The sequence below is a fragment of the Corylus avellana genome, chromosome 2 (genome assembly GCF_965113065.1).
Source record: "Corylus avellana chromosome 2, dhCorAvel1.hap1.2, whole genome shotgun sequence".
Taxonomy (NCBI): Eukaryota; Viridiplantae; Streptophyta; class Magnoliopsida; order Fagales; family Betulaceae; genus Corylus; species Corylus avellana.
In genome coordinates this window covers 4,411,857-4,433,725 of record NC_142491.1, presented here as the reverse complement: position 1 = coordinate 4,433,725, position 21,869 = coordinate 4,411,857, and the positions used below count along the sequence as shown (strand labels likewise).

Sequence of the window (21,869 nt, the reverse complement as noted above, 5' to 3'; positions counted from 1 at the left end):
TTATTTGTGATTTAACTCGTATCTCATATCTCAAATGTGATCCGAAAATTATATATGTTAATTCATAATTCAAAACAATTACAAATCTAAACCATTACAAATTTAAAAGTGGCTTGTTGAAGACAATGGATCTATTGCTATGGACCTACAATATATATATATATATATATAAATCCGATTATTCGGTTATTAATCGAATTTCTAAATTTGCTTTATTAGTTATCAACAGGGATGGAACTATCCCTGGACTTAGTGGGACAAGTCAAGGTGTAGTCCCAAAAAAAAATAAATAAATAAATATCTTTAAAAATTAACTTTTGCCTCCCAAGATTTTTTTTATTTTTTAATTTTACCTCCTCCAAACTATATATTCTAGTTTCGCACCGGTTATAAAGCGAAAATAAGAAAATGTACAAATTTGCAGGAAGATCCGTACCATCACAGTCTGTGTTGTTTGGATCGGAGCTTCATGTTTTAATTTCTTGGTGTGAGGACCATTTCACCGACTGAGAGCAAACATTTTAAAGGTGGCATTGAGGTTGGCTTTAGCCCTACCTAATTAAGAGAAGGATGCTTTTGGCACTTTCTTTTGCTGAAGATCCCAAATCATTTTGGTGATTTATTCTATTAAAATGTTGCTTAAATATAATTTATTCCATTAAAATATCATATTTGCTTTTATTAATTCAGACTTTTGGTATAAATAATAATTTATCCGTTACGAATTTGGCTTAGGTGTTGTAACAAAATAAAAAATGTAGCAAGTGTGTTGTAGTTTTTTCAACGGTTCAAATTTAATTTCAAATTTTTTTTTTAAAAAAAAAAGAGAGAGCGAGGGAAATTAAATATGAATCGTTGAAAAAACCATCCAAGTTCATCGCTTACTTTTCACTACCTAAATGTTCAAATTGTCCTCAGACCATGTTAAAGAATAGATTAAAGATTTTGTAAGAGGATCAGGATCCCCTTTTATTCTTTGTTCAAAGTGTAGATGATTGTAGAGAGTTGTGAAAGGCGCTCAATAGTCCTATTTGTTAAAGCAATTGCTCAAATGGTTGAAATAACTTGCTCAAAATTCAGATAAATGAACCATGCTTGGGCAGGGGGCCTATCAAATGCTTCTTACGATCTTTATCCGATTGAAAAAAAAAAAAAAAAAAATTATATTTATGATATTATTTTGTAATAATAACATGTTTTTTTTTTTTTTTTAATGAAATGAATGAAGAAGAAGAATTATTATAAAATTACAAAAGTTGGCCTTAAAAAGCAAGTTATCAAAGTTGGCTTATCATAAAAGAAAAATACGGAGGTTTTTTTTTTTTTTTTTTTTGACATGTCTAGACAAGGAAAGGGGGTCGGGATTTAAACTAGTGACTTTTACTTCATAAAACGTGGTCCACAGCTGATTGAGGTGTCCTTAGGAATGAAAAATACAAAAGTTGGGCTTTCAAGTTTCAACATTTATGGTCCGTTTCTCTTTTTGGTAGGGTTTATATTCCTTTCACTTTCAATCATGTTCGCACCATTCCTTTCAAGCTAAGAAACTTTTCCATAAATGTCCCATTCAAATTTTCTTAGATTACTTTTATGCCCATCAAAATCTAATGATCTTCACAAGTTATTGATCCCACGTGAATGGGGTGTAGATGAATAGGAACATCCAATGATGGGAGATTCTTACAATTGTATGCTCCTTATAATTGAGAGAAGCTTTTGACAGAGCTCACGTGACAAATAAGTCTTATCAAGAGCTTCTTATAATTGCACAGAGCTCACATGAAGAGCCCCCGAAATTTAAATGGGTGGTTTCTGTCTTCTCTTTCATTTTTTTTTTTTTTTTCTGTCTAAATTGCTATAAGTCGGGAAATATAAATTTAAAAATCTAGGGAATTTTAATAGAGTACTACTAGGGATTGGGAACAAATTTAGACATGATATAGATATATAATATATCTATATCTATATATATCTACAAGACGAAGAGATGGTGGGTAGAATGCATTGTAGCATTCCTCTATATATATATATATATATAAAAAATAAAAAAATAAAAAAAAAAAAAAAAAAAAAACTGTCCTTTCAATCAAAAGAAATCTGAAAATATTTCAGAAGTTTGGGACCGTTGGTGTAAATGCCCTCTCTGCCCCCCTGCGTCAGTTTTTATCAGTAAACAGTAAAAATCAGATAGCTTATTGGTTGGTTGATGATAAGAACAGCAGCATATGTCGGAGTTAATAGTGAAACCTCCTTATACAACGACAAAGTTGTCCTTCTCTGCTTCAACAACTTCAACTCTCTCCCTCTCTCTGTCTCTCTGTCTCTCTCTGTTTTCATGGCTAAATTGTTCACAGTGAAGGTTCTTGAGCATTGCTATGTCTCTCCCCCACCAAATTCAGCTCCAAAAGCCTCACTACTCCCTCTAACCTTCTTTGACATTCCATGGCTTTTCATCTCTCCAGGCCAACCTCTGTTCTTCTATGAATATCCCTACCCCACCTCCTTTTTCACATCCACAACCCTCCCAAATCTCAAGCACTCCCTCTCCTTGACTCTTCAGCACTACTACCCTTTTGCAGGAAACCTTCTGCTACCATCTCAGCCAGCCAAGCCGGAGCTTCTCTACACCGACGGTGACAAGGTTGGCCTGACATTTGCAGAGTCCGGTGGAGACTTCAGCCATCTTTCAGGTCGTTAAAACCACTACTTATTTCAAAAAATTCAGTTAAGAGTTAATTTAATGATATAATTTGTATTCTACAACACAGGTAATCATCCAAGAGATGTCAATCAATTCTACCAGCTTCTGCCCAAGTTGCCAAAGTGTGTGTCAGGGGAAAAGCAGTTGCATCCTTTGCTTGCTGTTCAAGTTACTGTTTTTCCAAACTGTGGAATTTGTATTGGATTAACATACCATTATGTTGCTGCTGATGGAAGGACCTTCAACAATTTCATGAAGACTTGGGCATGGTATTATTGTGGTATTCGAGATTCTTCTTTTCCAATCAAGTATTTACCCTCTTATGATAGATCAGTCATCATTGACACAGATGGGCTAGAGGAAATTTTCTTGAAGGAGTGGTGGAACAGAAAATCTTCACAAGAAGTTGTCGTAGATTTGTCCAAAATGGTTCGAGCCACATTTGTGATGAGTTTGAACGATATGGAGAGAATCAAAAAATGGATAATAGCTCAATGCAGGAAGAAAAACCAGTCGCCCCCAATACATTTATCACCATCTGTACTAGTTTGTGCATTTGTATGGGTTTGTCTGCTTAAAACCCAAGTGGGTTTGAATGAGAAATGTTTTGGGGAGGATTCAGCTTATTTTGGGTTTAATGCAGGTGGGATTACCCGTCTGGATTATCCAGTGCCTGCAACATATTCAGGTAATTGCCTTGGGTTTGGCAGGTCAATGGCAAAGATCAAAGAGTTGCTTGCTGATGAAGGGATTGTAGTTGCAGCTGATGTGATTGGAAACACTGTTAAGAAATTGGACAGAGCATTTCTTGGAGGGGCAGAGAAGTGGATTTCAGAATGGGGGGTGTTGATTGGATCAGAGCTCCATGTTTTGGTTTCTTGGTCTCCAAAGCTTGATCTTTATGAGACAGATTTTGGGTGGGGGAAGCCTAGAAAAATAGAGGAGATTTCTATAGACAGAATGAGGGCCATTTCAATGACTGAGAGTAGAGATTTCAAAGGTGGCATTGAGGTTGGCTTAGCTCTCCCCAAGTCTAAGATGGATGCTTTTGGCACTTTCTTCATTGAAGGTCTCAAATTCTTTTGTAATCAATTTGATTAGCACACTAAATTTAATGGTTAATTTCAGCATGTTTGTTTAAAAATTTATGTTTTATCTCTTGTTCTCTATTCTCGCATTATTAATAAACAATTCAAAACATAAAACATGTTCGAATCTTTTATGTCGTATCAAAACACTTTTTCAAAAAAAAATATAGAACATCTAATATAGTACACAACCAACAGTGCAGATAATATCACGTCATTTAAAACACCATGTAACAACATATCTCCATTAGACCCGTAAAATTTAATATAAACCATGAAATGAAATGCAACCCCATTTTGCTCTAACAAATTTTACCACAAAACACTCTTGAACCAAGAAGCTAAATCTCTCATGTTCCTGTAAAACTCATGCAAAACAGGATGTTAAAAATAGGGAAATATGAAATGAATTAACTGCCGTTTGTTTTCCGAGAAAATCTCAAACCCCTCACTATAAATGCCTCTCAGCGCTACCATGTTTCAGCAGGCTGCAAATTCCATAGGCGTCATCGGCAATAACTCTCATTTGTTTTCTGAGAGTCTTGCCGATCACGCCTGTAGCTTGCTATAATGGAGATGAAGAAGATGGCTTGTGCAGTCCTCTTCGCTGCAGCCTCAATGAGTGCAGTGTTGGCTCATGGTGGCGATTATGAGCACTCCCCGGCTCCGGCACCCGGGCCAAGCAGCGGCGCGGCCTCGGCTGGCTTGTCTGTTGTTGGTTCCATGGTTGGTGCTTCTCTTGTGTCACTTGTGGCTTACTACTTGCAGTAGATTTTTATCAACGGTTGAAGAAAGATCATCATGCTTCAAAAGACAGGATTAAGATTTACCATTTGTTGGTCTGTTCTTGGATTTTTCATAGTGTTTCATTTTCTTTCTTAGAATTCGTATTTCTTTCATGTTCTATATGTGAATGGTTTGGAACCATGAAATAAAAAAGCATTTACAGATTATTATAGTTTATATTTTTGGATTGTGAATGATATTCTTTTTCCATTATTTTTAATACCAGTTGTTAGTAATTGTTTTGCTTAATATTACAATTTAGAGTGCGTTTGACACTATGATTTCGCTGACCAAAAGTGAAATTTAAACCATCGCAGAAAATGTATCGTTTGAAAGTGTGTTTTTGAAAAAGTTGTAATGTGAAAACATAGAAAATTAGTGTTAGAGAGCGCGTTCTTAAAAAACTCATGATTTTTAAAAGTTAAACTGCGATTTTACCAAATGCTTCATTGCATTTTTAAAAAATCGTGTTTTCAAATCGTACATTTTGAAATTGTAAACTCAAACAGAACAATACATGACCAAACGAAGAACATTTCAGTTTAGTTTCAAAGAGTTGTATTGGATACAGAGTGATCACAAACTGGCTGAATTGTAAGATGTTTCTGAAACCCTCGTGAATTTGACAATAATATTCAATATATTATTCTTACCACAACATAATTAGAAATTGGAAGGTTTCTATTAGTCAATTCAATTACCAGCTTGGATGCTAGGTTGGAATCCATTTTCCGATTTCTAAACCTTTTTGGTTATTCTGGACTTCAACGGTAATTTTAAAAGTCGCATCAGTTTTAAAAGGACACAGGAAAGACGTCTAGCATTATAAATGGCCTGCCAACTAACCTTAACTCCTATAGCTTTTTAATCATAACCTTTCCATAAAAATGCATTAAATTCTTATCAATTGCTTTGACCACTTCATTAGGAAAAACAAACATATCTCACCAACAAACTTAAATTCAAAATGGTCCATAATAGGAAAACAAATTAATTCAAATATCTTCTGAAAATGCTTCTCAATCCCAGTAATCAAGCAACCGCCTTTTCTCCTTCCCTAAAAGCTCAAATTTCTCCTATAAATGCTTCTCAATCCCAACCCTCCAGACTCCAGGTGACAAGAGTCTCATTTGTTTCAAGGCTTTTTCTGTCATTCACTCCTTCAGCCACAATGGAAATGAAGAAGATTGCCTGCACAATTCTCTTCACTGCTGCCTCAATGAGCGCATTGTTGGCTGATCCTGGTCATCATAACCATGAGCACCACTCCCCGGCTCCGGCACCGGGACCGAGCCATGGCAGCGCCTCCGCTAACCTTCCTCTTGTTGGTTCTTTGGTTGGTGCTTCTCTTGTTTCGTTCATCGCCTACTTCTTGCAGTACTAGAATTTGCAGAAGGAGAAAAAAAAAAAAAAATTGAAGAAAGGAAATAAGATTATACATTTGCGTTGTGTTATTGAAGTTTCTCATTTGGGCTGTTTTGTTTATTAGAACTTCTCTTCTTTCTCATATTTGTCTATGGTTTATGTGGATGATCATTTTGGTGCACATAATTCCATTATATATCTGGTTTGTGCTTGTAAATGATTTCTCTTTTCTTTCTTTTTTTTCTTTTTTCTGGTGCAAATTGTGCAAGATTTTCTTTCTTAACATGCCTTTTGTCATGATTTGTTAGTCAAGTTCTTTCTCCACATTTCCCTTTAGGCTCAAACGTAAAAAGAGATGGCAATTATGATTTATAATTGGATATTAATTTAGATGATTAAATATATGATTTCCTATCAACTAAAGATTTTAAGATAATTGATAATTTAATATGATATTAAATCATAATCATAAGGGGTAGCCCCGCACCTTAAGCTGCTCGATGCTTGTGAAGGGATGAAACTGGGGTGGCAAGTGTAGGCCATGGCCCCAACCCAAGGAAAAAAAAAAATTATAATTTTTTTTTTCTTTGCCATTTGGCTCTTATCCATTAAATTTTTTGGCCCTTGGCCCCTACCCATCCAAAGCTCTGACTCCGTCCCTGCTGGTGAGCCTACAACACCATTTCTCTGCAATTCGAGCACCCCAATTCTAGGAATCCTAATTCCTAATCAAGTCTCAAAAGATTGGTTTCTATTTCACACTTGAAAAAATAAAGGACCACTTTGTAACTTCTACTTTTTACCTGGTTAATAAAATATCACACTATATTATTTGGCATTACAAAAAAGGGAGGGACCAAAACTAATTTAAGAGCTCATCTCTTATGCACTTTTGAAGTAATTACAAACAATCTTAATTATGCAGAGCAGAAAGATACTAAACACAGACAGACAGACACAATAAGAACAAATTCTATGGTGGGAGGATCTCTGCTTGTGCTAGTGCTTCCTTATGCAGCTTTGGACATCATGAGAAAATCAGGGCATAAGGAATCTTTTTACACATTTCATGCACGAATGTGTAATGACACACAACGTGGCATCAGACACCACCCCAAATGAATGACAGCATGCAGTTCCATGAACTGATGTTCACAACGCATGCTGTCCATGCATTGGAACATGTACCTTCGACCCCATACCCAGCTGATAAGGATTCCCTACATTCTAAATTCTGTGAATTTAAGCCGTTCCTTGCATCGAATCGAATGCTTTAAAAAATGCTCCCTATTAAAAATGTGGTATGTTACCTAATAATAATTTGAGTAAATTTTTATCATGTTTTGTATTTTATGTTGTAAAAAAGCTTTGCACCAAAAGTTGTCATTTGAGAAAAAAAATTATTTGGGGGTAATTATCATTCCCCTCATGAACTACCACTCGATTACCATATACTCCAATCAACTATCAGCTTTACATTACGACCCCATCAAACTACCCATTCATTACTAAAACCCCCCTTCCGTCAGTCAAGGTCGTTAAGTCGGATAGTAAACCCATCACATGCGCGTAAAGTTGGTAGTTGATGGGCAGTATATGGTAATCGAGTGGTAGTTCATGAGGGGAAATGATAATTACCCAAAAAAAAAAATGCATACGCATTCAAGGCATATGACGCGCACGTGATGGGTTGACCGTCCGACTTAACGACCTTGACTGACGGAAATGGGGTTTTAGTAACGAAAAAGTAGTTTGATGGAATCGTAATGTAAAGTTGGTAGTTGATGAGGTATATGGTAATCGAGTGGTAGTTCATGGGAGAAAGGATAATTACCCCAAATTCTTTTTGACCGCTTCAATAACATGCCGCATTTTATAAGCCGTTCGATGCAAAAGAATGGGCTAAGTTTAGGGATCCTGATCCATATCCCACACTCCTATAAATAACAGAGTCCAAAAATCTGAGACAGTACACCCACATAGGCAAAAAACCCAGCTTGCTAGCTAGGCTTTGTTTCATTGCCTATGGCCTCCATGAGGGTTTATTTAGTTACAATGGCTCGTTGCAATGGTGTGCTCAAAGTTGAGAGTCTATTCTTATGAAGATGAGTTGGCTCCTATGGGATCCATGACTCACGGATCAGCCTTTGCTTCCTCTGCTTCGATTGTTTTTCTGGGATTCTCTCTTCTGTTTTATGTTCTTGGTGTTTTCATGCATTAAATCTTGCTGCCAAAATGTGATCACTTTGTTGTGGTGACCACACTTTGTATTCTAAGTAGTAAGGATTTTGTGTAAAAAGGGATTACTATCTTATTATAATTCCACTAGTGTATTTTATTTATGGTTAACATTTTCTCTTCTTTTTCTTTGGTCTGGCTCTTGTGTTTTTCTGCTTATAACAGGGGAAAGGAAAGAGAATGAAAAAACAAACTAAATGTGAGGATTTTTTTCACTTCTAATGCTAATGGAAAAGAGATCACTGAAAAATATGAAGGAATAATTTCAAACACAAGATTGAAAACAGTCCATTTCACCATTTAGGCCCCGCTTGGTTCGCGGATTAGACCCTTGGATTGGACTAGCTAACAGTAGGTATAGTTAGTCCTTTGTTTGGTAATACTCTATTCCTGATAATAGTCTATTCCCATGAGATTACTAATCCTATACACACAGGGTTAGCTAAGCCACTCAAAAACGAGTGACTTAGCTAATCATTTCTTGTGGGATTAAAATTATCGTGTAAATTGCCCACAAAAACCCCACCCTTCTAGCACCCACATCTCTCAAGGAGACTCTGCAAATCGATCTCCATCTCTCAAAGAGCAACTATCTCTCTTCTCTGTGCAAGGTATCTCTCTCCCCCTCTCTTCTCTTCGATTTTTCTTCTTTGTTTCTTGGTTATTTCATTCTCTCTCTGTTTCTTGAATTTTTTTTTTTTCTTTGTAACGTTTCTTAGTTTTTTTTTTTTTTCTTCAGTTTTTTTATTTCTTTTGATTCTCTGTATCGTTTCTCTTTGATTCTGTTTAGGGTTTTTTTTTTTTTTTTTTTTTATTCTGTTTCTCCATCTCTCTTTTTCTATACTTTCTCAGTTTGATTTTTAATTCAGTTATATATATATATATATATATATATATATATATATATATATATATAAAATTATATATACATGACATAACTAAAAAAAAAAATTATAGTAAAATTGTTTATCTTTCAATAAAAAGAAAAGAATGAAAGTCTTTAATAATATAAATTGTATTTATATTATAAGGGTATTTTAGGAAATAAGATCATAATACAATTATATTCATCAATATATTGCATTGTACCAAACGAAAGAATAGGATTAGGTAGTCTATTCCAGTGTTACAACCAAACAAAGGAATAGGACTAGCTAATCTATTCCCAGTGGTAGCTAATCCCAGTGGTAACTAATCCTTTTCCAATGGACTAGACAATCCGCGAACCAAACAAGGCCTTAGTGTGCTTCATATGTGTATCTTAATGTTGCTCAAGAGCTTCTATGAGGGCCAATTTTATCACTGTCTGTCTAAATAAATTAATATGTTGTGATTGCACTTGTGAGTATGATTGTTCTCGTCCTATTTAACTATAATTGTGATCTTATTTTTACACAAGAAGTGATATTAAAGCCATAATTAGCTTTCTGAAATGGGTATTAGAGAATCTAAGAAGACTTGAGCAATTCAAGTCATATCACAACAATCTCCACCTTAATTTGAATTTCATCAAGTCTCCACCAAAACAAAATCTCGTCGTAAAAAATTTGTGTCACTCATCAACAACACAATTATATGGATATCTACTTCTCACACCCTAAGGTGCATGGATAGTGAGCAACAAAAGTCTAATAATAAGGTTGGTAATTAATTTGAATACCAATTATAAAATAAAAATATAATTTCTAATATTATTTTAAATTTAAATTACAATTTTGCCATAAAAAACCACATTTTACTCATGATGGATATAATGTGTCCCAAGTCAATTTTTCTTGTTTGACTTTGTTTATTGATATGTGTTGATATTAGTTTTTACTTTTTTGTATGAAAAAATATTTTTGTATCTTTAAAATTATTTTATATTTGAATTATTTGTTAATATTTTTATTAAAAAATAAAAAATATAGCAGCCAATAATACCATGGGAGCAACCCATGGTTTCTCTCCGGTAGAAGAAAAAAACCCCATGGTTTCGTCTCTCTCCCTGTGAAACCTGACTATTTATTCGTACTTTTTCTTACCCTTTTTTGGCCTTCTCTCTTTCCTTAATTTTCTCGCATTCTAAACAGGCCATTCTGGTTTCTTGGCTAACCTAAATTGTATTTTTGGTGGTTTAGGGTTGGTTCTGGATCTCTGAATTTATTACTGGAATTTATCTGATATTATTATTTGAGGAAGGTTTCTAGGGTTCTCTGTCCATTGCTGTTGATGGGTATGACTCGTAGATTCGCACTTCTTTTGTGGGTTCGTTTGTTTTGATCGTTTTGATGCTCCTTCATCATTTCTCTGTCCAGAAGAACTGAAGCATCAAACTTCCTCCCACCCAACTCTTTCTCTCACGACACACTCTGTTACACACATGGCCGCCATGTTTTCACGAATGCTCAGCTCCAAGCTTCCAAAATCATCCCATTTATTCCCATCATCCACCACCTCTTTCATCGTCTCCTCTAATCCTCAAAACTCCTATTTCAAACCCTTCTCGTGCCTCTACGCTCAATACTTCAATTCTGCATCATCACAATCCCCACCAAAAACACTCTCAAACCCAAATTTCAATTTCTTCATTGCGCCTTCCACAAAGTCCTCCAAATCTCGTGATCCATCACACCCAAAACCCCAAAGTTTCCATCTTGGTTCCGCTGGATCATACCCAAGTTCGGTTATGAGTTCACAAAACTCTCGCCTTTATTTGTTGCCAAATGAAAAACTCACAGATAGTTTACCCCTAGTTAACCCTTTGGTTGGTGCAAAACCCATTGGTTCCAATCTTAGTTTGATACGGCCATGTTCAAGTTCTTGTACCAAGTTCAACAGTTTTGACCTTTATTGGTTTTCTAGAGGAAAACCCAGATTTTATTCTACCTCTGATTCATCCTCAGAATCTGAGAAACCCCAAAATCCTAGTAACTACCCAAGTCAAAACCCCGATTTCAAGCACCAAGAAATTGAGGGACCAACGGTAGACCGTGACCTCTCGGCTTTGGCCAATGAGACCCGGGAAGTTCTTGAAAGGATGATGAAGACCATCTATGGTTTAAGTAAAGCTGTGGCCATTCTGGGTCTGGTTCAGCTTGGCCTTGGAGCTTGGATTGCTTACATTACCAAGTCCTCACCTTTTTCTGAGGTTTCAATTCAAAGCGCTGTGGCATTTGGGTTTCCATTTGCATTGGCCTTCATGTTAAGGCAATCCTTGAAGCCAATGTACTTCTTTAAGAAGATGGAGGAGCAAGGTAGGTTGCAGATTTTGACCCTGACTCTCCAGGTTGCTAAGAATTTGAATATCTTCTTCGTTCGAGTTCGCGGGGTTACTTTCATGTGTATTGCCGGCTTGTCAATTGGATTTTTGTTCACTCTGCTATCAAGATGACTTAGCTTTGTTCTAAAGATTCATTAAATAATGATATAGATTTAAGTGGGATTTTTGTTTTCACGTTTGATTTTCCTAGGAGGTTATATGCTTTTGTTTCATTCTGTACCAATTTTGCTTATAAGCAATCAGTATTTTCTTATTTCAAGAATTAGTCCAATGGCCACTTTAAATTTGATTGCTATCAAAATGTTATCTATGTATTTATATAAAGCTCACATGTTAAAGTTGAGCCAATGAGCTATGGCTTTCTTTCCACCATAAGAAAGGGCTGGAGGGTGAGGTTGAGATTTTAAGAACCATCAGGTGCCTGATTTAGTATGGCAAAGTTTACTTGGGAAGAGGTAACCTAATAGCAGTTGGTAGAAGAGTATCTTCTTACCCATTACTTCAGGAGTCATTGTCTTGACGACAAATATATTTCAGTGTTAACATGGTTATGACTGCTAGCTATTGTGCCATGTATCAATTATTCATTTGATTTTCTTTGAGTAATCAGATTTTACTGCTAGAAAATAGGACATTGGTTGTAGTAGCGAGGCAGTTATGGCTGTGTACTTGAAGTTGCAGAGACTTGAGGGAAGATTTCATTCAAATGGGAAAGAAAAATGCACATACCAGTTCTTCCTAGGATGCATTTGAGCAGTTGATTGGGTTATCTAAGAGGCATGTTTGAAAACACTTATTGTGTAATAATGTAGTATTGGAATTTCTTAATTCATAGTTTTTCATGGATTTGAATACCAATATATTTCCTAGATGTTCTTGATGTTGAATGTAATATGGTTTTTAAGAAATGGATGTTCTGTTTGGTTATGTGCCAACATAACTTGGATGTTCTTTTCTCTTTTTAACTCTTAGTTTGATAGAGAACATAATGCTTCACTCTTCTAGGAGCTCAACCTGATAAATATCTTGATTCTTGAAGCAAAACTTTCAATCAGCGGATGCAGACCTTAGGGGCATCATCATTTTGGTTACACATGTGAGTTAACTTGAGCAATAGGCATTTCTAATGGCATTGGACTTCCAATTGATTCCCTCTGCCCTTGCCATGTGCAGTTATCTGTCATTGGCAACCTTCACCCAGCTAATGATTTTAGAGGTAACAATGGTCAGTTGTCTCTTGGCTTCCCACCACTCAAAACCAAACAATCTGTTGATCTTGGAATGAGACCAAAAGGCAACCACATTGAGGGTTTGAGTTCAATACCACACCATCAGTCCCCCTAGGAACGCTTCATTTCAGTTAACATGGTGACTGATTATAAGTACTTTTAGTTTTTAGTACATTGGAAGCTTTATATAGAAGGTGTTTCTAATATCCAGGAGTGAAACTTACTACCCGAGATTTTTAGGAGAATAAGTTTGATGTGGGGTGTTTCTAATGGATCAGGAGCTCCTTAAATTTTTTTTTTTTTTTGGCTCCGAGAGAGGGAGTACCGTGCAGGCTGGTAGGCCCCACACTCCGTTATAGTGAAGATTTTTTTTTTTTTTTTTTTTTTGGTAAAAATGGTTGAAATCACATTGATGAAAAAATCAAGTGGGTACAATTAACTGCTCTTATAATATGGGCAAATGAATCCCACTAGGGGTAAAAAGTCGGGCGATTATTCTAACCACTAATTGTTAACAGTCTAGGCGGTTACGGCTAACGGTTTTTAATTTTTTTCAAAATTTTCAAAACCGCTATCTATATATATATATATATTGTTTAAAATTTTAAATATATATAAAAATGTATAAAAATATAAAAATGATGTCGGATGTAATATGATATTATCATATATATTTTTTTTAAAAATTTCTTTTAAAAAGTGAATAGCAATTATTAGAATTATTAACCGCTAACCGGTTAGTGGAGACAGTTAGTGAATTTTACTAACTATTTAAGCGATTACAATTAGCGATTTTAGTCAATAACCGCTAATTGTAACCGCATTTTCACCTCTAAGCCCCACACTTGATCAGGTAGTACAAACAAGTACCCAAGCAAGTGTAGAACCAACCTAGCATTGCATGCCGATCGCAATCGAAATGAATCAAGCCAATTATTTGTCACCCTGCTGCTTGGTCTTATTTTCACAGAATAATAACGTTATAAAATAATAATAATAAGCTAAAAACAAGATCAAGCACTGCGTATGTGCAAGCGTGCAACAAAAACGAGAACATGCAAAAGGAGAACATATATTATCAATTCAAGTAACTACCATGATGTGGCACCATGTACATACCCAGGAAACTCGTCCAGTTCTTTTCCTTTTTCCCCCTTTTGCCTTTTTCCTTATCTCTTTTTTCTTTTTTCTCACCAAAATTATAGTAACTACAAAGCATATAAAGAAATTCCTATGCACAAATTTCAATCATAGAACAATCCTCCAAAATTTCACCCTCCTGCATAAACACCACCCCCCCCAAAACTTTTCTCCAGGCCAAAAAATTTACCGGGCAAAATTTTTTACTCTGCTCCAGACCTTCTCTACCCTGCGAAATGCCCATGTACAGAAGAATTATAGTCCAAGAATAAGAGAATTCGTGGGAGTTCAGGCCACCTTGAGTAAGTGCACTTTGGCACAATTGCACTTCAGAATTTCGCAAAGGATTACATTGTTGAACTAGGTCGTTCCTTGATTCCCATCTGGCTTAGGTTCTGTTCTGACATAGGTGAGACTACGAGAGGAAGGTGATGGAATAGTACTTCCAGAGACAGGAGCACCACTCTCAGCCGGTGTAGCCTGGGGATCCCGCTTCCACTGCAAGCTCCTGGCACCAGGTTTAATTGGAGGGCGACCCCTAAATGCACCAGACATGCCTCTTGGAAAAGGAACCCTGGCAAACCTAGCAGCAGCAAATGGAGAGCCTCGGGCAATGCGAGGCCATGTCATCATAGGGGCAGCTTCTTGATGGGCAGTACTTCTCCTCACAACCTGCAATTAAGAAGTCATTTGGAGAGAGCTTGCTTCAGTAACCACATCTTAAAGCACCAATGAAGAACATCGTGCATTTCACATCATTGTCCTTTACTGTATTAATCAACCCATAAATGTCACAACCACACAACTATTCTCACATGGTATGCCTTGCATGATGCACTTGTTAACCTCATTATCTATATAAATTCAAAACTAAAGTATTGTTGATGTTTAGTAAGACAAGCGTCAGCATAAACATAATGCTACCGTGCAGTCAGCCATTTATTGTTGACCATTTCAACTTCTTTGCATGATGATTTCAATTTAATGAGTCAATCTTTGCTTTCTCTCGACTTTCCATCACTAAGACCAGTAGTTGTATTACCAAAATATTTTTCACAAGTTTTAAAGAACCTCTTGGTTCCTCAACCCTAAAATACCAATTTGGTGGATTATAAGCCCGCCACAAGGGACAAGACACATGCCACAAGTGGTTTTCACCAGAAATACTGCAAGATTTTGTAACGTTGCTGAACTGCAATGCATGTCAAGCAAGAATAAGATGTCTTAAGAGTGTCCTTCACCTCCTCTTTGGCGCACAGTTACTGTTTACAACAGTCTGAACAGCAACAAATTCTCTCTTTTCTCCCTCCTTTAGAGCCTAAAATCAAATTCCTTCAATAACCTTAAAAACCTTACTCATTTTTCTTGACCAGTTTTGAGCTTCTTTCATCCATAAGAACTCAATCTTTTCAAACCAAAATTCAATCAACAAAACCCTAACACTTGCTCCTAAAAATAATAGACCCCAGATCCATATATTCTCCGGACCCTAAATGCATCACAAGAACATACAGCAGAAAAGTACTAAACGTACTTTTTAAGCTCACTAACACAATCCCAAATAGGCTCTTAGCTATTAGTCACCACTACAATAGGTTTTCAAAAACAAATGCAGGGAGAAAAGCAACTATGCACCAGAAAAGAGAAGCGACTACGCACCAGAAAAGAAAAGCCACTCAGGCCCCAATCACACCAGCAGAAAAGCAAGAAGACTATCATTTCTAACAACTAAAGAAAATCCAGTTTCAATGAGTGATACCTTGAGAATCCGTGACATAAATGAGGTTCCATCCAGAGATAAGGCATTGTCTGCTGCCTCTTTTCTCATGAACTCTACATAAGCAGACCTGCTCAAATAATATCATTTAGTAAAATGTTATTAAAGAAAACAAAAATGTATTTTCCCAAGAACAAACAAAAAAATGGAACATATCAATAAGAAAGCAAAACAAAACTTGCTTTGCTTTGCTTTCTTAATTAAGTATTTTTACTTATCAAAAAAAAATTCTTACCCCTTTGGTTGCCCTGTTGCTGCATCAGTAACTATAACCACTTTTAGAACGTCCCCAAATTTATTGAAATGCCGAGAAAGACTATCCTTGGTAGCAGCAAAATGAACCTGTTAAGAACAATACATATAACACGTCAGGAACAGAGGTATGTTTCCGTACCCAGAAGGACACAAGGATAAGTTATTACATTGCTGACAAAAATTGTTCTAGAATCAGCATCCTCTAAAGGACGACCAGCAGCGTATAAACCTGCAGAACACAACACAAAAAAGCATTTTCAAAAAGAAAGTTTAGTACAGGTATTGCATTAGATCCACAACAGGAGATAAATCATCAAGGAATTCACAAGCAAAAAGGCTAATGTGAATAGCTCACAACTCACCGGAAGTGGATGACTGTGTCTGCTGGGACGTTTTCTGAGCATCTGCGGCAGGTTTTGCCTGTTTATCAGTAACAATATGCAAGTTCAATGCCAGCAATCCAGTACAAAGACTAAAGAATAAAGAAAAATTAAAAATTGAATATGCAAAGGCATACATACATACATACAAATTTCAGACGTATATATTGTGTATGCATGCATACCGTACACACACATGACTACATATTTATGCACAGGAACATCTTACATTTCCATTACCAACTGTAGGATTGCTATTGTCCTTCATAAGTCGCAAACCAGTCTGGCCAGATCCTGCATCACTCTCCTGTAAATGTTTCCGATTATCGATTTCCCCAACCTCCCTATGCTCCTGATAGTGAGGTGGCTTCCAAGTATTTACATTCACAGAAATGTTCACTATCTTACTACGAGAAGTGTTTGCAGCCGCCACAGGTTGATCCTGATCCTTACTTCGTCGAATGACATCATCAGCATTTTTAGCTACACTATACTGCACCATCAGTGAATCCTCACCCCTGTTTCCAGCAGAGGAGGCAGTCTGAGAAACATCCATAACTTTACGACCAACAACATTGACTCCGTCATATCCTTCATTGTCAGAAGTAGAATCAGATGCCAAACCAGTTTCGCTTTCCAACATGGTCATATTGCCAACATACTGTCCACTGTAGTCGATTCTTTGATGACTCCTCGATATTGTTTGCCCCTGAATTTGGTTAATATCTCCATATTCTCCATCCTCAACAGCAGCTTCTCTAAACTCCGCATCTTGGCCACTGGTCTCTGATACATCCATCCCACGACCAAGCCGGTCAAACACACTCCCAGAGGGTTTAACTTTTACCACATCTTCTGCAGCTTCTGCCACAGCTCTAATTACAGTAGCCATAGCACTTGGCACTCTTGCAACAGACCTAATCCGCTGAGGACGATCAACCAATGATAAGTCACTACTGGACGTGGAAACCACAGAACGAAGACGCTTCAACTTGGGCTCCTTTGTCGAATTAGATGGCCTTGAAGTTCCCACTGCATCTCGAACTGCAAACTGAAGCAGCCGCCTAGGAGCATCAATATTTACTTGAGAAACTGCTTCCCTCTGCCAAAAATTTCTTCAATGGATCAGAAGTTGTAAAGCAATGAAAAAAAAAAAAAACATATGAAAGAGATACATGGAAAATAACACCAATCTACTACACCATTTGTCAACTACAGCACAATTTCCTTTTCTTTTCTTTTTTTCCTGTTAAGTACGGCATCATAAGATTCTTGAAGGGCCAAGAAAATGATGGGAAGGTTAGAAAGATATAAAGAAAGTGCAAAGAGAGTATAAACCACGAGACAAACACATCTACATCAGTTTCTAACGTTCATAGGACAGGATTAAACAGGTATCCAACTCTAGGGGTTGTAGTAGAGAGATTGCACTAGGTGGCTGAGTTGGGGTATTCATTGTGGCACAGAGACGAACATGAGGGATGGACAAAACCCTATGGGAGCATTACTGAGAAAGGCCTGGTTTTCCAGTTCATGATCTTCTTTCTCCTCATTTACCTTTTGCTCCTCTTCTTCTTGCAGAGGTCTTCTATGTTCAAGAAGAATGTATTGCTGTTCTTGAGATATAACCCTCGGAACTGGGCTGGAGCATTGGAGGAGGCTTTGGGTTGGAATTCATGGAGGAGAAGGGGAAGGAAAAGTGGTGATGAGGAGAAAAAGGAAGAGAACGGCAAAGAATTACTTAAAGTTTTTATTAAAATCCATGAGTCAAGAGAATCGGTTATGGTGCATTTCAGGTGTAATTCTGAAAGGAAATTGCTAGGTTATTGTGGCTTTTGAGAGGGCGATAGAGAGTAAGAAAGTGCCAAATGCGACAAAATTTAGTGGAAGCCTAGAAGGAAGTACATGCCAAAAGTTTGTGCAAATTATTTACCAGCTTCAAAATGTTTACTGTTGTAAGTAGGAAGCTCTTTTGTATGAAGGTCCTTTTTTGTATTTTTTGTGCAACAAAAGTGCATATTAAAAAACTACCGAGGTTCTCTTTGTGAAAAGTATAATTTATCTTAGGTCCTATTATGAAGCATCATAAGCCACACTTCAACATCAGCTAAGTCATAATTAAAAGGTGCTCTAGTGTAAATGATTTTATAGTATTAGAGAATTTAAATAATTTAACGGTAAGATTCGAAAAACAGAATCAATTTATTACCCTTTTTTTTTTTTTTTGGAAGACTATAAAATTCGATGTGATATAATATACAATACCATATATACATATAAACACGCATTAATGGTGGCATTGGAAAAAACAAAAGGTGACAGATCCAAACTCTTACTCCCTACATATGAATGTCCATCACCAAGCGTGTTTGTGCGATTTGTGAGCAAAGGGTAAGTCAAACACCTCCAACCAACAGCACCTCAAGATTATTGCCAGGTCAATTCTCATCCTAGCAAAATCTTATTACTCTCTCTCTCTCTCTCATTCAAAATTCCCATCAAAATTAAATAAAACAGAAAAGAATGCAACAAGACCTCCCTTAATTTTAGTTTGTACATACATATCTAGTGAACTTCTTTACTCAAATTTTAAAGGAAACAAAACTTCATTTTACATTCAAGAAAAAAATAGAAATTCAAACCTTCTTATTCTCATGCTCATCGGGTCGACTCCTTTTCCTTTGAAATGAAGGTCGGGGAGACGGAGACCTCCTTGCACGAATGTCTTTACGATGGGGTTTTTCCTCTAAATGAATTCTATCAATATCAGAGCTCCGAAGAGGAGGAGGTTCAACTGCATCTCTCACTAGTCCTTTCCATTCCCTATTGTGCCGGCTTCTAGATAACTTATTATACTTTTCCGTTTCTGATTCAGCATTCGAATGGAGAGACTCATTTTTTTCACTTTGTTCACCTGCCGTGGGTTTTGTTTTGGGAGCTTCATCCATATAAGAGTCTTGAGGTTGTATATACAGATCCAAATTTGAAGCCAGATGATCCCACAACCTGTTAAAGAAAAAAAGGTATGTTAAAAGGTCCATAATGTAGCAGTTGCAAGGATGACACAGAACTAGGTTGTTGAAAGAAAAAAAATATATATCGATTTGGCCTCAACTTTACGCATAAAAGAGGACTAAATTTTACCAAGATACAAAAGAATCATTGTCGTCATCCAAAAACACACGCAACTCATTCCTTGCTTCTTCCTTGCGCTTGCCATTCTTAACTAACACAATCACATATTCCTGCCAATACAAATTGAAAATCAGGTTAAGTTAGTAGCTGCAAATTCTGAACCATTCTTTTCAAAAATAAGACAGTTTCCAGATCATGCAAAATCTTATTTTTTCCGAATAATTATTCATACCAAATATTTTTCATTCTTGAAACCAATTAAAATTCAATAGAGAAGGAATATATTGAAGACACAATATTCCTGCAACCCCTATTCTGCTACACCACAATATGTAAATCTACTTCAATTCTGCCAACATATGTCTATTCACCTGCCTTATTCGTAGCAAGCCTTAATCCAACTCAAGCCAAACCTAAGCCCAACACAGCAAAACCCAAGGGAGAACCCTATCCAGCCACCCCAAATAGATCTAAACATTAACCAGACTCAAATTCATGCAATATCAATACAGATATGATGCAAAGCATCCCAACTAAGCATACTCAATTAAGCCATTCAACCATCAAAGACCCCATTTAAGCTCACACAATTGCAGCCATTTTCAAAAATTAAGCACCCATTTAGGTAAAACCTACGAAGCATGAATACTTACAAATAGGCCTAAACCAATATTAATTACCAAAACAGAGAGCAAGTATAACTTCAAAAAAGACGGACTCAAAACTCAGATGAACCAGAAACGAAGAAAAGCATCTCAAGCTTGTGGCTGAGTGCCTCCACAGCAAACTGACTGGCAGCGCTCACCAGGAAGTAACACCCTTGCTCTTCCCACCCACCCCTCTCCAACTTTTGAACTCCTCAAGCACAAACTTTGCTAATAAACAAGATATACCAGTAGCAAGTGGTGAAACAAAATGAAGGCCTATATAGCTGAAGAATTACTAGGTCAATTCTCATCTTAGAAAAATCTTCTTCCTACTTCATACTTGAGGATTATAACTGGCCATAATACACACAAACTTTTCATAGCTCTCTTAAGTTTAAAGAATAGCCAAATCACAGTTTCTTAATCCATCCATGGTATCAGCACCATCCAAATGAATCAAACCCTATAGAAAAACACGCAGGGACAACAGAAACAATCCAATCAAAAAAACCCCAATACCCTTATCCAGAAACAATCAATAACCCAAACAAACACCACCCCCCCCCCCCCCCCCCCCCCCCAAAAAAAAAAGGGCAATACCCAATGGAACAACATTCAGGGACAAGAGAAGCAATCCAATACAAACCCCTCCCCCCACACATACCCCAAAAACAAAAAACAATCCGAACAGAACAATCTCTCTAAACATTCAAAACCCCATTGAATCAAACACAATAGAACAACATTCAGTTTACCACCGCCGCGCCCCCAACCAACCACCCCCCCCCCCCCCCCCCCCCGCGCGAATAACCAAAATAAACAACTCTCTAAACGTTCAAAACCCCATTGAATCAAACACAATAGAACAACATTGAGGAACAACAGAAGTAACCCAATACCAATCAATATTCCCAAATTAAACAACTCCCCAAACACTCAAAACGCAATAGATATATAACCACCGCAAATATAAATCTTGTCCAACATGCACCAGAATACAAGAAGCCGAGAGATTAAGCAATCTCATACCACAAGATGGTCGTCGCTGAAATCCGTGTACTCCATCAGCTTCTCCTTCACTACCTCCCTCAGCTTCGCCACTCCGTCGGTGCTAAAATTCGCATTAAACGTCAGATCATCGACCCGATCCACGCTTCCCATATTGACACAAAACCCAAAATTGCCTCTGTAAATTATCGCCCAAAAGAATCAACCCTAATTCTGCCTTATCAATGAGCACAAATATGGGGAATAACCGTTCAGACTGTATCAGCAAAATCAACGCTAGGGTTTCGCTCATACGGAAATGATTACAACTTGTTGATGAACTCCATGAATACGCGAAAACAGGTTTGCGATTTTCAGAAGCCTTTAAATATAATTGTTTGGGTTTTAGGCTTTATGCCAAACCTTTTGAGCTTCATGGAACTAGAGAGAGAGAATAAGAAAGCAAAAGGGTTTTTGAAGGTCATCATTGCAAATACGATACAACCTGTTTTTATTTTTTCTTTTTCTTTTTCTTTTTTTTTTTGGAAAATGTAAAATAAATCTTCTTCTTCTTCTTCTTTTTTTCACTAAATTGCAAATAGCTATATGAAATTAAAAAAAAAATTAAAAATTAAAAAATAAATAAATAAAAGAAAAAAGTGACTACAACTTTTTGTGGTAAGAAAAAAAAATACAAATAAGTTATTAGGTACAACTTCCATCCAAGATTTTGACGAAAGCGTCTAGGGTATCATGGCAGCACCAATCATATTATGATATGTGTTACTTACAATAAAAAATAAAATAAAATAAAATGTGTAAGGAAGAATAACGAGCAAATCAGGCTCCTAAAATACCTTTGAAACTAGGAAAGAAAAA

General features: G+C 36.6%; 4 protein-coding genes and 1 pseudogene across 4 annotated transcripts; 4 read left to right on the top strand and 1 right to left on the bottom strand.

Moving 5' to 3' along the window:
- The first annotated feature begins 2,281 nt into the window (after positions 1–2,281).
- On the top strand, positions 2,282–3,823 carry LOC132166979 (anthocyanin 5-aromatic acyltransferase). Its single transcript, XM_059577858.2, has 2 exons — positions 2,282–2,690; positions 2,769–3,823. Exons 1-2 carry the CDS (start codon positions 2,336–2,338, stop codon positions 3,800–3,802), a joined length of 1,389 nt encoding a protein of 462 aa, XP_059433841.2. The 5' UTR covers positions 2,282–2,335; the 3' UTR covers positions 3,803–3,823.
- A 441-nt stretch (positions 3,824–4,264) lies between these two features.
- LOC148587216 (arabinogalactan protein 23-like) lies at positions 4,265–4,747 on the top strand. Its single transcript, XM_088513948.1, has one exon. It carries the CDS (start codon positions 4,360–4,362, stop codon positions 4,558–4,560), a length of 201 nt encoding a protein of 66 aa, XP_088370074.1. The 5' UTR covers positions 4,265–4,359; the 3' UTR covers positions 4,561–4,747.
- Positions 4,748–5,591: 844 nt separating this feature from the next.
- LOC148587215 (arabinogalactan protein 23 pseudogene) lies at positions 5,592–6,110 on the top strand (annotated as a pseudogene).
- A 3,990-nt stretch (positions 6,111–10,100) lies between these two features.
- On the top strand, positions 10,101–12,322 carry LOC132185941 (uncharacterized). The gene is made up of 2 exons (XM_088513548.1): positions 10,101–10,188; positions 10,299–12,322. Exon 2 carries the CDS (start codon positions 10,541–10,543, stop codon positions 11,549–11,551), a length of 1,011 nt encoding a protein of 336 aa, XP_088369674.1. The 5' UTR covers positions 10,101–10,188; positions 10,299–10,540; the 3' UTR covers positions 11,552–12,322.
- A 1,403-nt stretch (positions 12,323–13,725) lies between these two features.
- Positions 13,726–21,455, bottom strand: LOC132166917 (RNA binding (RRM/RBD/RNP motifs) family protein). The gene is made up of 9 exons (XM_059577775.2): positions 21,033–21,455; positions 19,366–19,466; positions 18,864–19,227; positions 16,451–17,323; positions 16,204–16,261; positions 16,009–16,070; positions 15,822–15,928; positions 15,569–15,656; positions 13,726–14,481 (listed from the first exon to the last, which is right to left on the bottom strand). The coding sequence occupies exons 1-9, from the start codon at positions 21,162–21,164 to the stop codon at positions 14,170–14,172; spliced, it is 2,097 nt and encodes a 698-aa protein (XP_059433758.2). The 5' UTR covers positions 21,165–21,455; the 3' UTR covers positions 13,726–14,169.
- Positions 21,456–21,869: the final 414 nt, after the last annotated feature.